At 37.0% G+C, this 24,831-nt stretch overlaps 1 protein-coding gene across 1 annotated transcript in view; it reads right to left on the bottom strand.

Annotated features, from left to right (window-relative positions):
• Positions 1–1,818: 1,818 nt before the first annotated feature.
• Positions 1,819–24,831, bottom strand: part of LOC128657814 (G2/M phase-specific E3 ubiquitin-protein ligase-like) — a 44,708-nt gene continuing 21,695 nt past the window's right edge. Inside the window, 5 exon segments of the mRNA XM_053712231.1 lie at positions 1,819–2,279; positions 5,647–5,786; positions 14,880–14,996; positions 15,295–15,401; positions 24,311–24,470. Coding sequence (XP_053568206.1) covers positions 1,993–2,279; positions 5,647–5,786; positions 14,880–14,996; positions 15,295–15,401; positions 24,311–24,470 — 811 coding nt within the window. The 3' untranslated portion in view covers positions 1,819–1,992.

The raw sequence follows: 24,831 nt of genomic DNA, 5'->3' as shown, positions 1-24,831 counted from the left end.
TCTATTTAATATAGGTGGCGGTGGTGTAGGGGGATTAGATTAGGGGGTAATCTATTTAATATAGGTGGTGGCGGTGTAGGGGGATTTAGCTTAGATGCAAAAGAGCTGTTTACTTTGTGACAATGCCCAACCAAAAGCCCTTTTAAGGGCTGGTAAAAAAGCTGATTTCTTTGGGGCATGCCCCGCAAAAAGCCCTTTTAAGGGCTGGCAATAGAGCTGTTTACTTTGGGGTAATGCCACGCAAAAAGCCCTTTTCAGGGCTATTTGAAGGGTTAGACTTAGGTTTAGTGGTAGGAATAGTTTAGTATTTTAGGGGTTAATTCATTTAATATAGGTGGAGGCGGTATAGGGGGATTAGATTAGGGTTTAATTAATTTAAAATAGGTGGCGGCGGTATAGGGGGATTAGATTAGGGTTTAATTAATTTAAAATAGGTGGCGGCGGTATAGGGGGATTAGATTAGGGGTTAATTATTTAATATAGTTGGCGGCGGGGTAGGAGCTCAAATTAGGGGATAGGTAATGTAGGTGGTGGCGGTATAGGGGCTCACATTAGGGGGTAGCTAATGTAGGTGGCGGCGGGGTAGGAACTCACATTAGGGGGTAGTTAATGTAGGTGGCGGCGGGGTCTGGGAGCGGCGGTTTAGGGGTTAATAACTTTATTAGGTGGCGGCGGGGTCCGGGAGCGGCGGTTTAGGGGTTAATGCATTTATTGTTAGGATAGTGAGGGGGGGGTAGCGGATAGAGGGTTAGACATGTCGGGCTATGTTAGGGAGGCGTGTTAGACAGTACGTGATATTTTATACTTTAGTCAGGTTTTGTAGGCGCCGGCAGTTTCTTAAGTGCCGTAAGTGACTGGCGACTCCAGAAATTTGTACTTACGCAGATTTCTGGACATCACTGGTTTATCCGACTTACGGCACTTTAGCCTCTGACGGCGCCGTATATGTGATAGCTCGAGTTGCGAGCTGAAACTGCGGGCGGCGGGGGTTCCCTCGCTTGCGCCGCAAACTACGATCTTTATCGGATCGCGCCCCAGATACCTACCTATGTATCCCTTCAACACAGAATATCATGGGAACGAAGCAAATTTGATAATAGAAATAAATTGGAAACTTTTTTAAAATGGTATGCTCTGTCTGAATCACAAAAGAAAATGTTTGGGTTTCATATCCCTTTAACTTTTTTGATCCTGTTTATAACCTCCAATGAGGATTGCTAGGGATCTCCCTTATTTATCTGCTTTTAGAAAAAAAAATTCTCAACACTTTGGGGCCGAATTATCAAATAGCGAGCGGAAATGATTCACTGAAGTGAATCATGTCCGCCCAAAATCGCATACGCTGTCGGCATTTAACATTGCACAAGCAGTTCTGGTGAACTGCTTGTGCAATGCCGCCCCTGCAGATTTGCGGCCGCTAGCAGGGGGTGTCAATCAACCCGATCATATTCGATCAGGTTGATTGATGTCTGCAGCCTCAGAGGCAGCGGACTAGTTAAGTAACAGCGGTCTTAAGGCTCACGCGGAAACAGGGCGATCAGGGGCCATACGCACCCTTGTTAAATCAGCCCCCTTAAATCTAAATTTCAAACATTTCATACTGTATCTGACAGTTTTATGTCTTTACTCCCACTGTGCCTTGAGAAATCAAATTCACGCCAAATGTGTGAATAAATATTTCCTTCAGTAACCTTTGGTAAATGATATAAGTAATTATTTGTTCTCTGATATAGCAGGAAAAAAATGAACTGTTTTTAAATAAATTATTTGGTATACTTTAATATTACTTAAACACACATTAAACTGCAGAGAAACACATTTTTTCAGCAAGAATTGTTTTATTTTGTCTGGATTTATTAGGCTTACAGTGCTCATCTACTGATATCAGAACCCTCAGAATGTGACATTCTTTTCTAGCTAATGAATGCTCTCCATAGATAAAGTAAAATATCTATAGGACTTCCTAATCTCCTTGATCTTCTACCAAGTTCTTCACTGTCTCTCTTTGTTTTTACACTTGAATAGACGCTTTCTGTTAGCCGTCCGCACTTGTTTTCTTCGATTTCTTCTAGATGACACCCGGTAGCATTTTCTTTCCCCAGTTTTAGGGTCCTGATGATTATTATATTCAGAAGATGAATTCCCTTTATCAGTAGATGGGCCTGATTTGTCATTTGTTTTGTTTCTATTGAAGAAGTTATTTTCTGAGCCTTTTTCTGTTGTGCTGATTGACAAGTTCTTGCCAGATTTAATAGATGCAATTTTTTTCCTTCGTAAGGCTGGAAAAAAAATCAAGTATTATCAGTTGCTTTATGAGAAGGTATTCAAAGATGAGGTTTATTTCTCATAACACTGTAACTAAGCTAATAACATCTTCAATAAGCTTATTATTAAGTAAACACTAAGGGGCCGAACTATCATTGTCTGGCGGACATGATACGCTGTAGCAAATCATGTCCGCCAGACATCACTGAATGCCGACGGCATACGTTGTCTGCATTTAACATTGCACAACTATAAAAGACAAAACAAAGGGGCGCCTCATGTGTGGTATCATCAAATTCAAAAGTGCCACAAAAGATTTAAAGCCAAATGGGTACTCACAAGGCTTTGGAGAACACCTATGTGTGTGCCCCCTTCCACTCTTTTGTACATTTACTTTTTAACTTTGTTTTTATAATAAATAGTATTTTTATCTTACAAAAATACCTTTGTGAGTGGTCCTATTTACCTGCACCTGCTTGAATGGGAGCCTAAAAAACAGGATTTTGCCACACCTGGATACTGTACATTGAAGAAAAATCCCTTGGTGGTGAGCTGACACACCATATCCAAATCTGCCAGCTTGTTCCTACTAGCACATAGGTGTGCTCATCCAATATGTGAGTACCCATTTTTTGACATGTGCTTAGCTATTATTAGATCCCTGGTGATGTGCACTATTTGGTGCTTGTTTTGTGTTTTACCTTTCTACTGCAGCAAATGACTGATATCCTCTGTGGGTGAGCTGTCACACCTGGTAAAATCTGCAGCCTGTTCCTACTAGCACATAGGTGTGCTCCAAAGCCTTGTGAGTACCCATTTGGCTTTAAATATTTTGTGGCACTTTTGAATTTGATGATACCACACATGAGGCGCCCCTTTGTTTTGTCTTTTATAGTATTCCTGGATTTTTTTGGTGAGGAGGAGGCAGCCACCGTTTGGAAGAAAATACACTCTTTTCTGAATTTGAACTTTCATCCAGTATCACCCTGTTTGTATTATTGTTGGGAATTCCACATGTATTTTTAATGTCATATGCATATCTATTTGTCTTTTGAGATTTCACAAATTATAGATTAGCGCCCCCCCCCCCCGCACTGTTTTCCGGTTTAGATTAACATTGCACAAGCAGTTCTAGTGAACTGCTTCTGCAATACCGCCCCCTGCATAATCGCGGCAGAGGGTGTCAATCAACTCGATTGTATAGGATTGGGCAGATTGATGTCCGGAGCCTCAGACGCGGCAGACCAGTTAAGGAACAGTTGTCTTAAGACTGCTGCTTCTTGACTGCTGTTTCTGGTGAGCCTGAAGGTTTGCACAGAAACAGGGGCATCAGGGGCCGTATTGTCCTTGATAAATTGGCCCCTAAGAGCTATATTACAAGTGGAGAGCTAAAATATTAGTGCTGTTGTGAGCCAACACCGCTCAAGTTAAATCAATAGAGCTCCTATTCTTGCTCTCATATTACAAGTTGAAAGTAAAATGTTTTCACTCTAATGAAAGCCTCAGGCAAGCTAATAAATGGAGGTTGGATAGCATGTCTGCATTAAAGGGACACTGAACCCCAATTTTTTTTTTCGTGATTCAGATAGAGCATGCAATTTTAAGCAACTTTCTAATTTACTGCTATTATCAAATTTTCTTCATTCTCTTGGTAACTTTTATTAGGTTTTTAGGTTTTCACAAAAAGAAAAGGAAAACATTTACAAAAGTCGTTGCACAGAAAGTGTAAATAAACAACTCACAGGATAAGTTATTGCATGTTATCGCTTATTTAAGAAAACTGATATGAGTTATAATAAAATTGAGTTTATTTATGTAGTTGGGTGATTTTGTAAAATAATTTGCCTGTTATGTGGGGGTCCGGTCTACAGGCTGTCGTAATCTATGTAGGTTTCTAGAGGTGGCCTCAGAGTACGTAATCCAAGGTTCCCAAATCAAAAGAAAGTGGTCCTTCTCGGCTAGTAATTCTGCTGAGATGCTGGACATTTGATAAATGTATTCAATCTTATAGATGATCAGGAAAAATGGGCGACCATTTTCTTCCAATATCTGACAATACACAATCTAACTGCAGTGCAAATTGTCAAAGCAAGCTTACATGTAATACTTCATTTTAATGTTCTACATGTGTTTTATTATACTTCTATTCTAGCACTTTACTTTGGGTCTCAAGTCACGCTAACTTTTAGCTCAAGCAGTCCACTGCTCACTAATATCTGAGCAGGCCTAGCTCTATAATTGAATCAGGTGGGACAATGCAACTCAGGTGTCATTTGATAGGGGCAGCACATAGGGAGATCATATTCTGTCTCAAAGGGGCCAATTTATCATAGTGCGAGTGGACATGATCAACTGTAGCGTATCATGTCCGCCACACATCGATAAATTCCTACAGCATATGCTGGCAGCATTTATCATTTCACAAGCATTTCTCGTGAAATGCTTGTGCAGCCGCCCCCTGCACATTCGCGGCCAATCGGCCCACAAGCAGGGGGTGTCAATCAACCCAATCATATCCAATCGGGCTAATTGCTGTCCGCCGCCTCAGAAGTGGCGGATAAGTTAAGGAGCAGCGGTCTTAAGACCGCTGCTTCTTAACTTATGTATCCGGTGAGCCTGACGGCTCACGCGGATAGTGTTTTTAAGAGAAATTACAGGGGATTTTATTTAATTATAGGACCCTGGCAGCAAATTGTCTCAAGCTAGCTCTGTGTCTGAACAAAAGTGTGCCTGTGATTGATTGTACATACTTATGTGAACAGTTAAAAACATTATTCCATTGGTTTTAAAACACTTGCCTTTGTGGGCGTTAAAAACACAATAGTGTAGGGTTGATACATTTTTTGATTATTATGGTGTTTTAAGCAATGGTAACATAGTTTTCCTATAGCTTATCTTCTCTGCTGAGGCCAATAAGGGACAGCTTTAAATGCGAACAGAATGTGCAACTAATGGTTGTGTGAAATATAGCAATTTTGAGTCTGTAGTGCAGGGGTCAGCAACCCAGTTGTTTCACAACTACATTTCCCATGATACTCAGCCAGCCTAAAGTGTGTCTGTGCATCATGGGAAATTTAGTTCCCAAATATCTGGGGTGCCAAGGCTGCTGTAGTGTGTATTCCACTTCTAACAGGTATTGGAAAACCCATGTAAGTACTGCCCCTGCTCAACTTTTTAAAATAGCTAAACATTAACTGCATTGATGATTTTTTATTATATGGATTTTATATGATTCAAGACTAAGACAAGACAACGACTCCATTTCACCTTCTTTAAAAGGACAGGAAACCCCCAAATGTGTATCTGAATCATGCAAGTTTCATTTTGACTTTTCTATCCCTTTAATTAACCATTTAATGAATTAACTATGCAGATACTTACGCATTTCTTGATTTTTCTGTCCATGAAGTATGGAGAAGCATTCCGGACACGTCCACTGGCTTTTCTTATTTTCAAGAGCTGAACAAATTAAATGAGTCCCCATTGATCCGCAGTAGTGACAACGCACAATACACCACTTACTGTGAGTAAAAGACACAAAAAGTAACACAAAACAAATTATATAACAATATTATAAGGACTATTAGTACTATAATAATCCATAGTTTTATTGTATACTAACTTGCTTGTGTGTAAAAAGCTTTGTTACAGAATGCAACATTTTAGAAGTGTGTACAAAATTCATATATATAGTTTAACGTATGTTTTTTAGACAATCCAGGAAATTCTCTGGAAGGAATAACGTACATGATCATACTTTAAGTTGAAGATTATATAGACTAACTACTACAACCTGTGTGACTGTGGCGCTAATTGGAGCTTGTAATAATGTACTAAAATCGCATGATGAGAACATTCACAAATATTTGTTATTAAAGGGATAGGAAACCCAAATTTTTTTCTTTCATGATTCAGATAGAGCACACAATTTTAAATAACTTTCTAATTGACTTCTATAATCACTTTTTCTTTGTTCTCTTGGTATCTTTTGTTGAAAAGCAGGGACATATGATTAGGAGCCGGCCCATTTCTGGAACAATATACGGCAGCAGCTTTGCAAGAATGTTATCCATTTGCAAGAACACTAGATGGCAGCACTATTTCCTGTCATGTAGTGCTGCAGATGCCTACCTAGGTATCTCTTCAACACAGAATATCATGGGAACAAAGCAAAGTTGATAATAGAAGTAAATTGGAAACTTTTTTTAAAAAATGGTAAGCTCTGTCTGAATCAAAAAATGAACATTTTGGGTTTTATATCCCTTTAAAGCAAAGTGAAATTTCTCTAAAAAAGAGAATGTACTATGCGCTACAAAAAGAGGTTTGATTAGTAACTAAATGGCAGAGTTTACAATTAAAAGTATAAATTTAATGAACAAAACAATGTGTACGCTTGCATAAAAAATGTTATATAAATTTGACAGACTTGCTTACAAAAGCGTAGTATCAACATATAAAATCCATAAATAATAACAATGTTAAAAACAATACATCAAATTTAAAAATCCAATGAAGACCCCCGTATGTCTTCCAATAATGTGGGAGAGTTGGTGGGTGCCAGGAGCGCTGGAATATAAAAAATATATTTTATAAAGATATATGTCATCCAATGCATCCGTAATTAAAATCAAAATGAGCATTAAGCAAATGTATCTATTGCGGCCAGCAGGGGTATATATAGCAGAAAGAATGCATTCTCCTTTAGAGCTTGACAAAGGCCATTTCGGGCTGAAATGCGTTGCTCTTTGTTTGTCCTTTTTGGGCTTCTATAGCCCTAAGTGTACTGAGGCGCCATGTTTCAAGCAGGCGCCGGTGTTTTGGTAAGAGGCCGAACTTTTGAAAGGAGAGAACCATGTCACTTCCTGTGATGTTACATCAGCTGTTTTACACATTTTGGCCCTAATGCGCATGCGTGCCAGCGTCATCACATACCTGGCCGCATACGTCACTGGTAAACTATTTAGACCTGTGAAATTCAGAAGCCTTTCTATAGCGCATGCGTGGGATTTTCTATCACAAATGGGGGTTTATGGATTGCTGTTTATTTGTCTCCTCTGCAATATTCGGAAGTCTGTCCCACATAGCAACTACTCCCATTAAGCTGAGTCTCCGTGTGTGTATGACAAACAGCCACTCGGCTATCGCCACTGCTTCTTCTGCTGATCCAATGCTTACTGCTGCAACAAATGTTTAAACAATGACATTGAAGGAAGCCTGTGAAAAGCTGCATTGGATCAGTAGAAGAAGCAGTGGCGATAGCCGAGTGACTGTTTGTCATACACACACAGAGACTCAGCTTAATGGGAGTAGTTGCAGTGAGGGGGACGGACTTCCGAATATTGCAGAGGAGACGAATATACAGCTTTCCATAAACCCCCATTTGTGATAGAAAATCCCACGCATGCGCTATAGAAAGGCTTCTGAATTTCACAAGTCTAAATAGTTTACCAGTGACGTATGCGGCCAGGTATGTGATGACGCTGGCACGCATGCGCATTAGGGCCAAAATGTGTAAAACAGCTGATGTAACATCACAGGAAGTGACATGGTTCGCTCTTTTCAAAAGTTCGGCCTCTTACCAGAACACCGGAAAAGTACAGAGACTGTTTACGGATACAAAGAGGAGTGTTTCAACAAGTTACCCGGAGAGAGTGCCTTAGAAGGAGTACGTTTGTGGACATCGCCTAAACCATTAAGTAAGATTTGTTACCGTATTCCTTGGTTTTGGTTTTGCTTCTCATTGGAATCTCTTTATATTCCAGCGCTCCTGGCACCCACCAACTCTCCCACATTATCGGAAGACATACGGGGGTCTTCATTGGATTTTTAAATTTGATGTATTGTTTTTAACATTGTTATTATTTACGGATTTTATATGTGATCTTATATGTTGATACTACGCTTTTGTAAGTCTGTCAAATTTATATAACATTTTTTATGCAAGTGTACACATTGTTTTGTTCATTAAATTTATACTTTTAATTGTAAACTCTGCCATTTAGTTACTAATCAAGCCACATTTTGTAGCACATAGTACATTCTCTTTTTTAGAGAAATTCCAATTTGCTTTGTTCTCTTCAGGGGAATTAGGGATCCCTTGTTTTCTGTACTCTGCTTTTAGTAACACTTCTACAACACACTTAGCTATCTGTTTCTATCCATTTTTTTATATCCCTTTAACCTTTTTGATCCTGTTTATATTCTTCAATGTGGATTACCAACCCTCCCTTATTTACAGGGATCTACCTTATTTATCTTAGACCATTTTTTTCTCCCTTAATTTTTTTACAACACCTAAAATCTTGATTTCAAACATTTCATACTGTACTCTGGTACTTAGTTAGTCATATCTGAAAGTTTAATCTCTTTACACCCACTGTGCCTTACATGAGAAATAGAATTCACAGATTTGCAGAAAGTTGTTGAATGTATTAAGTCAGACTTTGTGAATTAAGATTATTTATATAAAGAAATTTGTTGTTCCAAACTGTATCAAATTGTAAAATACAGTATTTTTGTTATTGTAAATACTGTATAATTTGTCAATTTCCTATGCAAAATTGTAGTTTCTTTAGTCTCCATTATTTTACTCAAAAAAAGTTGGCACCTGTATGCCAAATGTGTGTATAGATTACTCCTTCAGTAACCTTTGGTAAATTATATAAGTAATAATTTGTTCTCTGATATAGGAGTAAACATTTAACTTTTTAAAAAAAAATCATATTGTTTACTGGTTGGCTACAGTAAGTCATGTCATTATGTTACAAAATATTGTTATCCACAAATTATTCATTTATACCATTCTTACTAAAACAAAATATACTGTTTGCTCTATTTAAATTGCTACATTTAAAAAAAATCCTGAGCTTTCAGGGTCAGGCAAACTGCGGTATACATAAGCATGTGATATGCACTACAGCCTCTCTGAAAGAAGTGCAAAAGATACAGATTGCAGAGGTAAATTACAGGAAAAGCAAGTAAAGTGAACATCACATTATACTCAAAATCAAATCCTCATACAATGTTTAGATAAAAAATAATGTTGTGGGGCGGAGCCAGCAGCCGAAACAGCAAGACGTGCCATGCTAGAGCTCCTGATGTCTGCTCACAAAATACTTATATTTATGGCAAGTTGAGATCTTTTATTCCCCATTATTCGACCTTTAACATGTGGTAGAACAAGAGGACATATGATATGGGGCATTAAGAGAAAAATAGCGGACTACGCAACAAATACAAAGACCTTTCTGCTTGCTGGGATTGTGGCACGGGGTGAGCCGCCATCTTGAGAACGCCTAAGCACCATCTCTTTACTTAGAGAAACACCTTCTACTATTTCAGCACTTTATAACCTACACTATGGAAAGGCAAATAGTATCTGCGCTTCACAAATTGGGACTCTTATTAGACAACCACCGGCAAGCCCTTACTAGAGAGTTGAGAGCCGCCATGAATCCGCAACAGCCTGAGTCGCCGCCGGTGGGAATTGAGGAGGTTGCTGGTTATTATGATCTAAATACGCCGATTAGGAAACTGAATACACATCGGGAGGCAGAGGGGGTATTCATCACAGCTATTCAGAAGCCCAGTCCTGAGATGACAGAACGGATACCTCTCTGTGAACGATACAGCACTCTGCAGCTTCCTGATGTGCACACTGATCCTGAGCAGCATGGCGCAACGCTGCTGAAGATGGCTTAGAGACAAGTGAAAGGAACGAGACAGATCTGTAACCTGAATGCCGCAACTCACGCTCATATTGTCAACATGGAGTCTGACCTGACAAGAAGCTCAGACCCGGAGGCTCTACCGAGCGAGTCACTAGATGCCGAAGCCCAGTTGCAGCTGCCTTCTAATCAGAGTGCTCCTCGGAGGAATCCTGAACCCAACGAAATTCATGTAGAAGAGAGGGAGGTACCCACAGTGACTTCTTACCTGGTCAGCCTGTCGGAGAAGCTACGGAACATGGGAACCCCTCGAGAGTTCACAGACACATATCTACCGGAACCGCTATACTGTCCACTCAGCCTGGTAACATTTTCCTATGATGCTTGTCCTCCTATAATTCAGACCGAAGGGGATCTCAGCCACAGTTACCTCCGGTCTTATGCAAACGCAAATTTTGTCCCAGGGGTCCTGAAGGACACTAGCCCCCAGCTTTTTCTGCAATTACCTACATTCCTGGCTAGATCGGGTGTGGGGTAGTTCTGTTTGTAAATCAGGTGCTTCTCTACTTAAATATGACTCAGCTCTCAGACTGGCATCCTGCTTAAACGCTCTATATTGATTTGCATTGCTTTCTAGATGAAGACTTTAATGTCTGAGGACAAGGATTGCAGTCTGTTACATAAACTGTGACATCTATGATCTTCAACCATTTATATTACATTTTGTTAACAAGTTACCTCTTGATAAGGAATAGTTGTTGAATATTATAATCATATGTATTTGTTTATTTCACTGATAGGGCAGTCTTTTGTTAGATCACTCTTTATACATACTCAGGCTAATGCCTAACCGTAGTATATGTACATTAAGCTATCTTACTAAATGTGCACTGGTTAAAAATTTATATAGCCTACACTCAACATAGAGAATGGGTGTTAGGTGCTCCAAGTCTATACTAACACTCCCTAGAGTGGTATATATAAGTAGTGTAGCGTTTCCTCAACTGTATGAAAGTTTACAATACAAGTAGATGCACCAACATTTTCATGAGATCCTTACACTTCTGCAGAATCTACAATAGGGTTCTCATTAGAGTAACTTATTAAGGTCTTAATAATTATAATACATATTGGTTGATAGTTATAGATACCTTATGATATGGGTTCTTTACTAAGTCAATTATATCTATAAATATATCGAGTTTTCAGATTTCTTGGATGATGAGACTACTAGAGATCAGGGGTGGACCTCATGATAAACTCTTTACACCCTAATTTATTCCACATTGCAGGATTCACAAATATTTTTAGTCTATATGTCTGCTATCTTATATCTTATATCTCATATGTTGTTACACCTCTCACTGACTCTCTGGTTATATACCTAGTAATGTTACAGCTCACCACATGTTACTATCACACGGTTAATGCATTGGATGATGGCCATTGGTATCTACTACCACATTAATCCTGAGGTTATTTTTTAGTGAATCTACTAAACATTTACTAGCCCCTTCTTATATAAGTATAATGTTCCCGAGAGAGAATTGTTTTCTCATGAGCCTCTTAATAGCCATAATATTACACTATTAGTTTACTTTAACATCCCCTCCCTCTCTTACTATTAAAGCAGCCTTTGTCAGCTGAATTACCCCAATTCTTCACCAATTGGTCCTTGAGCAGTCATCATGTAACAACCAATTACCATGAAACTTCTCGCCTACCTGACTCATGAGAGGTTAGCGTAGCAGTTTCATCTATTCTAACATTCTTTAGAAAAATAAGGTTCCCTATGTATGGACTTCGCCTGGTCATTAACACTGGATTACTTATTAAAACACTTTATACCACAACTTATATACTTAGCTTCCAAGTTACCACTGTTTCATAGCTACCTCTAACACACAGCACCACCCCATTGTTTATTTGCTCTAAGATCTCAACCAGACAACATCCTGTAACCTTATATTTATTGTTATGATTATGAAGTTAGCTCCCATTATATATTGTACTATATATATCACTATTTTAATATATTTAGATCATGGACCACCTATCTGGTTAATAACAACCCTTTTTACAACTGAGTATCCGTGGAATGATGTAGATACTGCCCATATAAGATACCCTGTTGGTATGATTGTCATCGACTAAAATATTACTATGTTTTCCACAACTACCAGGTGAGACCCTTCTCTAGAACCTGGGTGAAATTTACTTGCCATCTACTTTCATGCCTATCTGACATGTCTTATATACCTTAGCATAAGGAAACAGCTGTCCCTTATACCAAGAAACAACCATTCCTTTAGTCCTATCATTCCTCTCTCTGCTCTCTCCACATGCATCTCTATGGTCTTATACTAAAATGCTCGCCCCCCCCCTTTTTCTCTTATATATCGAGCGGCTCTTGCCCCCTTCCCCCTTACATAATTTGGCCCAAGAGTGGCCAGGTCATATGCCAACTTCCCAAACCTATTCATTATAAGATTTAAGAGTATATCTTCTTTCCAAGGTGGGGAACATTATTTATATTATATTTATATTATATGAGTTAAAATGAGGTTCCATTTTACTCAGTCCAATCCCCTCTTCTCTATCATATTAAGGCATCATCTCCACCTTCACTTCCACTTGATTATTTCAAATTATAGCTTCTTCTACCTTAATACTGGAAATTGACGCAGGAGATATAATTTCATTCCCTAAAGCTTTGGCTCATAACTTCTTATTAGCTATCCAACCTTTGATTTTACTTATACCTACTCTTAGTTAAGAGAATAGAAATGGTTTCTAGAGGCATAGTCTTTGTTAGAGCTGAAGGTCTTCATTACATTTGTTTGTATTATTTTCCATGCCCCACTGTAATTTTCATGTATGGACGACAATTGCATATTTTTTTGTTTCTTTTGCCTATAACCTCAATAAAAAAATGTTTATAAAAAAAAATGTTTTTTTTTTTAAATTTAACTTTCTTGTAATTTTTTTGTAATGTCCCTTTATTCTTCCTTCTAAGTTTGTTTACACTGTCTGTCTTATTTTTTTATATTTTAAGTATAATATTTGTATTAAAGGAATAGTGTAGTCAAAATTAAACTTTCATGATTCAGATAGAGCATGCAATTTTAAACTACTTTCTAATTTACTCCTATTGTCAAATTTTTTTCGTTTACTTGCTATCTTTAGTTGAATTTAAGCTTAGGAGCCGGACCATTTTTAATTCAGAACCTAGGTAGCGCTTGCTGATTGGTGGCTACATTTAGACACCAATCTGAAAGTGCAACCCAGGTGCTAAACCAAAAGTGGGCCAGCTCCTATGCTTACATTCTTGCTTTTTCAAATAAAGACACCAAGAGAACGAAGAAAATGGATAATAGGAGTAAATTAGAAATTTGCTTAAAATTGCATGCTCTATCTCAGAGCTTTCCAAACTTTTCATGTTGGGGACACACTTTTTAGACCTACATCATTTCGCGACACAGTAATTCAGTTCTTCTAGCAAAAAGGAGGTTAAACGAACTTGTTTTAAGAGATACGACACATACATAAAATATTTAATAACAAAATGTATTTACAAGTAACAGTAAGTATGTGCAAGAATAACACCAATAGCTATTTACTATTTTAATGGGATGTATGAGGTTGATGGGATGAACACAGTTTCTGAATATTTGGTGGAATGTTAGATAAAGACACTCACATTTCATCATCAAGCATTTTTTAAGCTTCCACTTCCTATCCATATATCAAGAGCAGGAGCAGCAATGCACTACTGGGAGCTAGCTGCAAAAAACACTGACTTCTGCTCAGCGTTTAAACTGCCGCCCTCAGAGCTCAGTGAGTCTGATTGACTACTGCCCGTGCTGCAAACACACTGCTGTCCCACTCACTGGCTACACATGCAGTCATGAGCCGATTAAGGAGACTTCACGTGCAGTCAGGAGCCAATGTGCCGCCAAAGCTGCCAATGGCAATAGTTTTAGTTCCCACTGAGCTGCGCCAATAGGTTAAGATGATCTGTGACTCACTAGGTATCAATCACGTGTCAACCATGTTATATGCGTAGCAGGCAGGCGGAAAGTCAGAAACCAAACATTTTTTTTTAAATAATGTAATTTGAATAAATTAGTACTGAAGCAGGGACACACCTACACACTGCAGCAGACACACTAGTGTGTCCCGACACACAGTTTGGAAAGCACTGCTCTATCTGAATCAAGAAAGTTTAATTTTGACTTGACTATTACTTTAAACGTTACAAAAAATACATCAAAATAACAGAACACGCATATACATACTGCATTTCAGGATTCAGTCAACTCTGGTACAAATAAAATTAAGAGTCATTTGTAAAGTACACAGTTGAGTTGGAAAGATAAACATTGTGATAGAAAATACAGTCAATTAATGAGCATGTTTGATATAATCTGACCCTTAGGAGGAGAGAGGGCAAAGTGAGGCTGCTGATACGCGATTCGTTACCACATGGCTATTGTTAATTATATACACCAAATAATTGTTATTGATAGGACAGTATGACATATAGTTCACGTATACAGCCCTATTTCCTTTCCCCCCAAGCCTAAAGTCACATCAATTGTATTAAATTGTGGTTCCTCTGTCTAGTGGGCTACTTTTTAGTTATATCTGTAAGTGCAATCATGTTTCAGGTTATATATTAAATTGTTGAGGGAAAACTTGAGAGCAGAGTATTATTTTCCTCAGAAGAAAAACATTATGCATGTCTTGTTTTTATTTACTGTACCCACTTGTATGACACAGAGGAATATGGCGGCACAGCAGTTAAAATAATAATGATCATTTTAACAACAATACATTAATAATACCAGTGTAACATTTTCTTTGGATGTTGTTTATTCAAACTGGAGAAAAAAAATATCACTTTTTTTGTTTAACATAGATATAGATATCCTATCTAGTACCTACCCTTTGAGTGCAACATAATCTCTTCCTAAATCACAGAGGCATTTTTTTACATCACACCGTTGATATACTTCGTGTAGCTCCTGGTAGGCATTTTCCTCACGCTCCCAAGATGCATCCCTGTAAAGTTATAAAAGTAGAAAAATTATCACACAGGATTAAAGGGACACTCTACTTGATTTGTTTTTTTGTTGTTTACAATGATAGATAACTCCTTTACTACCGTTTTTCCATGGTAGGGTGAGATTAACACATTGTTGTTTTTTTACTAAATGATAACAAGCTTATATTTATTTTTAGTGATGGAAAATCCTAGCATTTGTTATACGTTTGGATTTACCATCGCTTTAAGTAAACCTTGGGCAGAATTAAATTCTATGATCATTGACTCATTAGAAAGTGTATTATAGCCACATACCTCTGAGGGATATGAATACCCATGCGGAGCATCTCACTTTGGAAGTTAGTCTTGTTGTTACAAGTAGGACAGTTAAAGAAGTATAGACCAGCACTCAACGCATGTTTCTACAATATTAACAGAACACAAAGATGCATAAGTGTTGTGTAAAGAGGTTAGCAATCAAATGAAATTTATACTTTTATAAATTCTCTTGAGGATTCACGGTAAAATGTTTATTCTGACAAACAAATGAGATCCTGACTATGGGGTAGATCAAAATCTTTTAGAAAAATGTATCTCATGTTTTTCTACAGAAAACCACAATTAATGTCTATAAATCATTTCATAGGTTTTTCTAAAGAATTGTAATTAACCCTTATAAGAGAAAAATTATAAAGCCATATATTAACCCCTTAACGACCGTGATGTATCCTGTAGAAAGCTGGTCGATAAGGGTTTGCCTGATGGCTATAGCGTGGGTCTTGCATGCTATTAGACCCTCCCTCCCTCCTGCAGGCTTGTTAAAATAGCGCGGTCTTGCTGCTGGCTGTGAGACAGCACTATTAAAATCACACCCCCATAGAAAGACTAGCGACGTACATGGTACGTTGCTGGTCTTTAAGGGGTTAAATCAGCAATATTGGAGTTAGGTCTGTAATGTTACAGTTTTACATTTTTGTTTGCTAAAATATAAACAAAATATAAAAGTGTGTGTGTGTCAAACAAAATGGTGCTTGATAAAATATTAATACATTGCAAGCTCTGTCTGAATCATGACAGTTTAATATTCAGTTTTATGTCCCTTTAAGAATGAATGAGGAAGGTGCTTAGCAGGCAGGAAAAAACTCTAAAGAAGTTCTGTTTTCAAAATACTTTCTAATTTAATCCCATTATCAAATTTAATTCATTCTCTTGGTATCTTTTGGTAAAGATCATATCTAGGTAAATGTCTTGAGCACTATAGTATTGATAAAAAAGAACATTGTTTTACCCTGAAAGCACATGTTTCTCATCAGAAAATTCATATTAAGGCAAATCAGTGAAATCAGAGCTTAAACTCTTTAGAGCATAAGGCAACATGGTCATCTGCATAATGACTATAGTACTTATGATTACATGCTATTCTCTGGAGGCTCACTTTTTGAGCTGTTTAAGGCCCCTTCTGCACCTCAAGCAGATAGGTGACTGTTGGGGCTCAGGTATCCCTTTATAGATTTAAAGGGACACTAAACCCAAAAAATGTATTTCTTGATTCAGATAGAAAATAAAATTTAAACAACATTACAATTTACTTCTATTATCTAATTTGCTTCATTCTTTAGATATCCTTTGTTGAAGAAATAGCAATGCACATGGGTAAACCAATCACGCGAGGCATCTATGTGCAGCCACCAATCAGCAGCTACTAAGCCTATCTAGATACACCTTTGAGCAAAGAATAGCAAGAGAATGAAGCAAATTAGATAATAGAAATAAATTAGAAAGTTGTTTAAAATTGCATGCTCTTTCTAAATCATGAAAGAAAAATGTAGGTTTCATGTCCCTTTAAATAGCCCAGTGATCACATGGTATAAAAAAAATGTTTGAGTAGAGGTTTATGTACATCTATATACTGACATGTAAGTGCTCCACTTGTAATCTGTGCATGCATTCAATTGGAGCAGACTATGCAAAGTATTATTACGATTAAAAGTATAACACTGTTCTAAGAAACTGTTCTAGAAACAAATATAAACAGAAATTCAGAACATACTAAGATATTAACTGGGGAATTAGAATATATTATAATAGTGGGACACAATACAAGGGAAAATAAAGCAGTTTAATATATAGGGGCCAATTTATCATGGTCAGAATGGAGCCAATTACCACTGTTTCCGCGCAAGGCTTCAGGCTCGCCGGAAACAGGAGTTAAGAAGCAGCGTTCTTAAGACCGTTGCTCCTTAACTCGTCCGCAGCCTCTGAGGCAGCGGACATCAATCCGCCCGATCGAATGCGATCGGGTTGATTGACACCCCCTGCTAGCAGCCGATTGGCCGCGAAACTGCAGGGGGCGGCATTGCACATGCATAATGATAAATGCTGACAGCATATGCTGTTGGCATTTATCGATGTCTGGCGGACATGATCGCTACAGCGGATCATGTCCACCAGACAAATTATAAATCGGCCCCATTGTATCTTACACTATACATTATACAATATCCAGAAACACGATTAAAGTACATATATTCTTCAATAAACTATGTGCATGATGTGTTTAGTATTTAGACAGCAGAAAAATGGTTTCATTAGCAAATCAATTTATATTGAAAATTTCCAAAGAACTGTTAATTTATAGTGAAGGTTTATTTATTACTTATTACAAGCCTAATACATTTACATCATTGTTCCACCTGCCGTATGCTCTGTAACAATATTGTATAAATATACTTTTTCTTTTTAAAAAATAGAAAAAGAAAAGAACATTGTTTCAAAGATTACTTGCATATAGTATTTAAAGGGACATTCCAGTCAAAATGTAAATACACATAGATTTATTACATCTTTGAATAGAAACATATTTGCAATATACATGTAAAAGTTATCACTGTTTTAGTGCTAACATTTTTCTCTGCACATGCATGTGAAGCATAGCTAGATATTGTCACTGCATCCACATTTTAAATACTGCAGCTGCTCAGATCATCAGTGGGGCTTGTATCATGTAAGCAATTAACAAATTGAGTCATTACCAGATAGTACAAGCAACTTAGGCTCTCTGAGCAAGTGCTGGGTTTAAAATGCTGGTGCACGGTGCATACTTAAATACACTTTTGAAACAGCTATAGCTTTTATTAGAAGAGTTTTTGCTAATGCATGTATATTACAAAATTGCTTCTGTTCAATACCGAAATGCACCCATGTGTTTTCAAATTTTGGCTGGAATATCCCTTTAAGACACAAGCACACTCCACAGCCACAGCCTCCACAACAAACACTACCTAGAGAATAAAATACATTTTATAACAGTTTTTTAATTGCATGCTTCTGTCTGAATCATGAAAGTTTTTAATCTTCACTTTTATGTCCCTTTAAGAATAAATGAGGTAGGTGCTTAGCAGGCAGGAAAAAAACTCTACAGAAGCTCAGTTTAATTGTATTATTGTCCTTAAACTGTTCTATTAGGACCTGATGAATCTGCAGCATAAGGTGTGAGATTTGATCTCATATCTTACCATAGGTAACAGCAATATTATTACATCTCAACAAATATTAAAATAAAAAATATCATTTTTTTCATCACTAACTTTTAATGTTACCTGAAAATATTAGAAGGTTACAATTAATTTATATTCTAATTCCGCAGTTTGTGAACCCTTAAGGAGACAGTTATTTATTTTTACATATAAAATATTATCTACTAAGAATTACCAGAAGTATTCTGATGCAACTAGTTAGTGTTCATATTTAAAGGGACAGTCTAGGCCAAAATAAACTTTCATGATTCAGATAGAGCATGTAATTTTAAACAATTTTCCAATTTACTTTTATCACCAATTTTGCTTTGTTCTCTTGGTATTCTTAGTTGAAAGCTTAACCTAGGAGGTTCATATGCTAATTTCTTAGACCTTGAAGCCCACCTTTCAGATTGCATTTTAACAGTTTTTCACCACTAGAGGGTGTTAGTTCACATATTTCATATAGATAACACTGTGCTCGTGCACGTGAAGTAATCTGGGAGCAGGCACTGATTGGCTAGACTGCAAGTCTGTCAAAAGAACTGAAAAAAGGGGCAGTTTGCAGAGGCTTCGATACAAGATAATCACAGAGGTTAAAAGTATATTATTATAACTGTGTTGGTTATGCAAAACTGGGGAATGGGTAATAAAGGGATTATCTATCTTGTAAAACAATAACAATTCTGGTGTAGACTGTCCCTTTAAAGAAAACAAACACCACTAGCCCTTTCGTTTGCAGGTATTTATATGCAACAGTTATTCCGCTTAATAAGAGGTTATAAAGATAATGGTAAGGGCTCTGGAGCCCTTTACCATTGTCTTCAAAACCTCTTATTGAGCGGAATAACTGTTGCATATAAATACCTGCAAACGAAAGGGCTAGTGGTGTAGGTTTAGCTGCTCCCCAAGATGCGGAAAATAAAGCCGCTGTGGGTTCCTGTGTGTTTTTTAGGATACGGTGAGCAGGTCAAAATCCGATAAGACCATATGTAAGCACAACTTTTAGGTACATGTTTTGCCCCATTGACTGCATATTATGGGGTCAATTTATTGTAGTGCGAGCGGACATGATACGATGTAGCGTATCATGTCCACTGCACATCGATAAATGCATACTATACAGGCGAACAGGATATGATTTATCATTGCACCAGCAGTTCTTGTGAACTGCTGGTGCAATACCGCTCTCTGCAGATTCGCGGCAAATCGGCCGCTAGCAGGGGTGTCAATCAACCCAATCGTATTGCTGTCCGCCACCTCAGAACAGGCGGACAGGTTATGGAACAGCGGTCTCCGTACTGAGCTTGATAAATTGACCCCTATAAGGGCATATGCTTCATTTGGGTGCCGTAAATCTACAATACGGATTTTTGATATATTTTATTCATTTGTACACACTGACTTGTGTTTTTTATGTATTTGACTTTTTAACTGTTCAGACAGGAGACGTCCCATATTGGTTTTTAAGTGTATAGTATGATACTTGTTTAATAAATTAGCATTCGCAATCTACTTTTAGTATTTAGTAAATCTGTGTTTTCTTTAGTGCTGTTTCTTCACTATATATAATAGAGTTGATCTAAAGGGGTCACTGAGATACAGCAGGATTTATTTTGTCTTGGAGCAGGAGCACTCTTTATCCCTTAGCTACACTGTTCATATTTAAAACATGTCTGAACTTTTATCAATGCATATTTAGACCAGGTGTTAAAAGCTTTATCATTATATAACTAAGTGGTTCTTATCAATTAGATGTCACATCTTTGGGCATTGAAAAAGAATCAGAAAATCTGCGGAAATGGGCCCAGGATGTTGAAATAGTTAAAGGGCCACTGTAAGTAAATATTTTCTATGCCTGTTACTAACTAACTACCCCAAATACGCTTTTTATCAATAGCATTTCATTAACATATCTCTACCGTATATCAGAAATCTTGTCTGCAAATTTAATTGTATTCCAAACCCACTCCGTGGGTATCCTTTGCTCTGTACCAATCCGTTTACAATACCTAGGATTCAAAATGGCGCTTTAAACACAAAGTTATTGGTTTAAGTATTTTGAACATGCAGTGCTGAAAATAGTGGGCAGGATAACGTGACATCATCGGCGAATAAAAGATATAACTTTTAGAACGTTATGAAACTTCGTTTTGGAGAAAATATAGGTCAGTAGGTTTTAATTAATGTTAACTTTAATATGTTAGTTGTTTAGCTTAAAAATTATAACAGAAAGTAATCCTTTAATAGCAGCCTTATTAGAAAAAGTATTGAAAATGCCTGGAAAGCAACAATAGCAATTTCCTGGTGGGAATCACACATTAAAATACTTAATATGAGTTATATAATCCCATTTAATTTAACACGGTGGAATACAAGGCACATTGTGGTATGTTCGAGATGTAGTTTTTCCAGCTGCAAATTTTATGATTTGTTTATGAAACTGCCAGAAAGTTAGGGCATTTAGGGCTAAAATATCGTATTGGCTGACTAGGATTTTAAAGAGATCAATCTGTTTATAAAAGGAGGATATTGTATTTCTAACTGAGGGAAACTGAGAAACAATTATGTGAAATTTTTAAATTTTACAATATAATCTCCACTTGGAAGTCAAAAAAAGCACTCAGCTTTAAACAATTTATTGAAAAATTAAAAAGCAAATTGATAACTGAACAATATGATTAAATGTTAAATACAAAATTGGATGTTTAGGCTTTTTTTGCTAAATGGGGACAGTTTATTAAATCCCTTCCAATGAGCACACAGAAGAAATATGTGGTCCCATTTATTAACACTGAATATTTCCAAATTGCCAACTTAAGGGCAGAATGGATCTGGAACTAGAATACATTTGAGAGCATACGTAGATATTGTTCCTTCCTTCCTTTTTTTTTTCTCTCTTCTCACATGGGGGGTATGGGCAGAGAGGATCATTTATAGGATTTGTATCAGGAGAAGCAAAGGGTACACAAATTGGAGATGCATTAGAGGGTAACATTCTAATTAGAAGAGATATTTCTGCAATTCTAATCATTTTGTTTTGTATGAAAATATATAATGAGGAAGGTCTTCAGGTTTGAAGATGTAAAACATGGGGACAAAACATTCTTTAGATATATCAGTGAAAGAAGAAAAAATAAGGTAGGAATAGTAAAATTGAAATCAGTTGATGGTAGAATAATAGAAGGAGATAAGCAGATTGCAGACTGTCTCAATGATTACTTCTGTTCTGTTTTCACTAAAGATTGTGAAGATACAATGTCTACATTAAGGGATGCTACGCAAAATAGAAACAAGCTTAACAGTAATCTTTTTACAGAGGATGAGGTTTTGTTAGCATTATCAAAAATAAATGTTACAAAGGCAGTGGGTCCTGATAATATTCATCCAAGGGTTTTAAAAGAAATTCGATCAGTGCTAACTGTCCCATTAACTGATCTGTTTAATCAGTCACTATTAACAGGAGCTGTCCCAGATGATTGGAGAATAGCAAATGTAATACCCTTCATAAAAAGGGCAGTAGAGAAGAATCTGGCAACTACAGGCCAGTTAGTTTAACTTCAGTAGTAGGGAAATTAATGGAAAGCCTCTTAAAAGAAAGAATTATGACTTACATAAAGACAAACAATTTAGAGGACCAAAATCAGCATGGTTTTACTTCAGGGAGATCATGTCAGACTAATCTAATTGACTTCTTTGATTATGTAACAAAAGTATTAGACAAGGGAGGAGCAGTTGATGTAGCATATCTAGATTTCAGCAAAGCATTTGACACCGTCCCACACAATAAACTTATTCACAAACTATATCTCCTTGGTCTAGATTCAAAAATTGTGAACTGGGTGGAATGCTGGCTTAAGGACAGAAAACAAAGTGTCTTAGTAAATGGAGTTCATTCAGCAGAGGGGGCTGTTACTAGTGGTGTTCCTCAGGGGTCAGTTCTGGGGCCTGTTTTGTTTAACATATTTATCTGCGATATCAGCAAAGGGCTACAGGGGAAAGTATGTCTCTTTGCAGATGATACAAAAATTTGCAACAGAGTGGATGTTCCAGGGGGGGTAGACAAAATGAGAAGTGATATACAACAATTGGAGGATTGGACAAACGACTGGGATCTAAAGTTTAACACAGCAAAGTGTAAAATAATGCATTTAGGGAAGAAAAATCCAAATGTTAATTACAGACTCAATGACACTTTACTGACTGTTACAGACGAGGAACAGGACTTGGGAATTATTATTTCAGATGATTTAAAACTTAGTAAACAATGTAGTAATGCAGCGAGTAAGGCTAGCAGAATGCTTGGATGTATTGGTAGAGGTATTTGCAGCAGAAATAGTAAGGTTCTTATGCCACTTTATAGATCATTAGTTAGGCCTCATCTTGAGTATTGTGTGCAGTTCTGGAGACCATATCTTCAGAAGGATATTAACAAACTTGAATCTGTGCAAAGGAGGGCTACCAAAATGGTACATGGTCTAAAAAATAAAACTTACCAGGATAGGCTCAATGACCTAAATATGTATAGCTTAGAGGAGAGAAGGGAAAGAGGTGATATGATAGCAACTTTCAAGTACATTAAAGGGTTTAGTAAAACTGAGGCTGTGGGTATTTTAAAAAAAATGGAAAATTCAAGAACAAGGGGTCATGAGCTCAAGCTAAAGGGTAGTAGATTCAGGAGTAATTTGAGGAAGCACTTCTTTACAGAAAGAGTGATTGATTTATGGAATAAACTTCCTCAAGAGGTAGTAGCAACAAACACTGTGGGGGACTTTAAAAATGCATGGGACAAGCATAGGGCTATCCTACGAACTAGATAAGTTTATACTGTTAGGTAAGGTCGGGCAGACTTGCTGGGCCTATGGCTCTTATTTGCCGTCAATATCTATGTTTCTATGTATTGTTTTGATACAGTAGTTTGACACTAGAAAGAAATGCGGGTACAGAATTGGTAATTGTAATAACTGGTTAAATAGGAGGGTTCATAGTTTGTTAAAGGGACAGTCTACACCAGAATTGTTATTGTTTTAAAAGATAGATAATCCCTTTATTACCCATTTCCCAGTTTTGCATAACCAACACAGTTATAATAATATACTTTTAACCTCTGTGACTACCTTGTATCTAAGCCTCTGCAAACTGCCCCTTTTTTCAGTTCTTTTGACAGACTTGCAGTCTAGCCAATCAGTGCCTGCTCCCAGATTACTTCACGTGCACAAGCACAGTGTTATCTATATGAAATATGTGAACTAACACCCTCTAGTGGTGAAAAACTGTTAAAATGCAATCTGAAAGAGGTGGGCTTCAAGGTCTAAGAAATTAGCATATGAACCTCCTAGATTAAGCTTTCAACAAAGAATACCAAGAGAACAAAGCAAAATTGGTGATAAAAGTAAATTGGAAAATTGTTTAAAATTGCATGCTCTATCTGAATCATGAAAGTTTATTTTGGCCTAGACTGTCCCTTTAAGAGCAGGAGGTACTTTGTAATATAATACAGGTGTGACAATAAGGTACTATGTTTTGTCCCTACTTCTTGTATATATGTATATGTATATTGAAAATTCAATAAAAAGATTTTAAAACAAAAAAACATGCTGGCTGTGACTGAATATAACTTGTGTGCCATTTTCTAATAACTCACTGGTTACTCACTGGAGTCGAATGAAGTAATTAACTGGTTTTATTAAAATCAAATCATTGCATATTTTACTTTTTTTTTTTATTGTAATCAACAATAAACTGTGTAATTATATATTTGTTTTGATCTTAAATTATTTGTTACAACCCAGAACAAAAAATTGTTAAAAAGATACCTGCAGACATTTCCTGTGAAACCAAGACTGACTACAACAGGGACTCTTGATGGCAATAAACGTTGGAGAAGAGTTAATTTTTTGAAGGCAGATACTGCACTGTGCAGGCTTTTTTTCTGAAGGAACATTCTGAACGGGTCTATGCTGCCAACAAAATGATCTAGGAGAGGAATAAATATTTGTAGTTTTGCATGTTTTCACAGTTATCAAAATGGTGTTACATGATCATTTTAGTCAATTATCTCCAAGTATTCAATGTGAGAATGTCATGTGATCATGCTACAAATAATTCGCACCACAGGGTTCTAGATTTTTCTATAGAATTATTCATTTACATCTGCTAATTCAATGGAATTTTCATAAAGAATTGTATCGTTTGGTGGGAGCTAGCTGGCGATTGGTGGCTAAACACATTTGTTTCTTGTCATTGACTCACCAGATGTGTTTGGCTAGCTCCCAGTAGCTTTTCTAGAGCTGTCTTTAACTATGTGTTTAATCTATTTGCAAGGGTTAAACACACA

The sequence above is a fragment of the Bombina bombina genome, chromosome 4 (genome assembly GCF_027579735.1).
Source record: "Bombina bombina isolate aBomBom1 chromosome 4, aBomBom1.pri, whole genome shotgun sequence".
Lineage (NCBI taxonomy): Eukaryota > Metazoa > Chordata > Amphibia > Anura > Bombinatoridae > Bombina > Bombina bombina.
The sequence above is the reverse complement of the archived record's forward strand: the minus strand, read 5'-3'. Positions and strand labels throughout refer to the sequence as shown.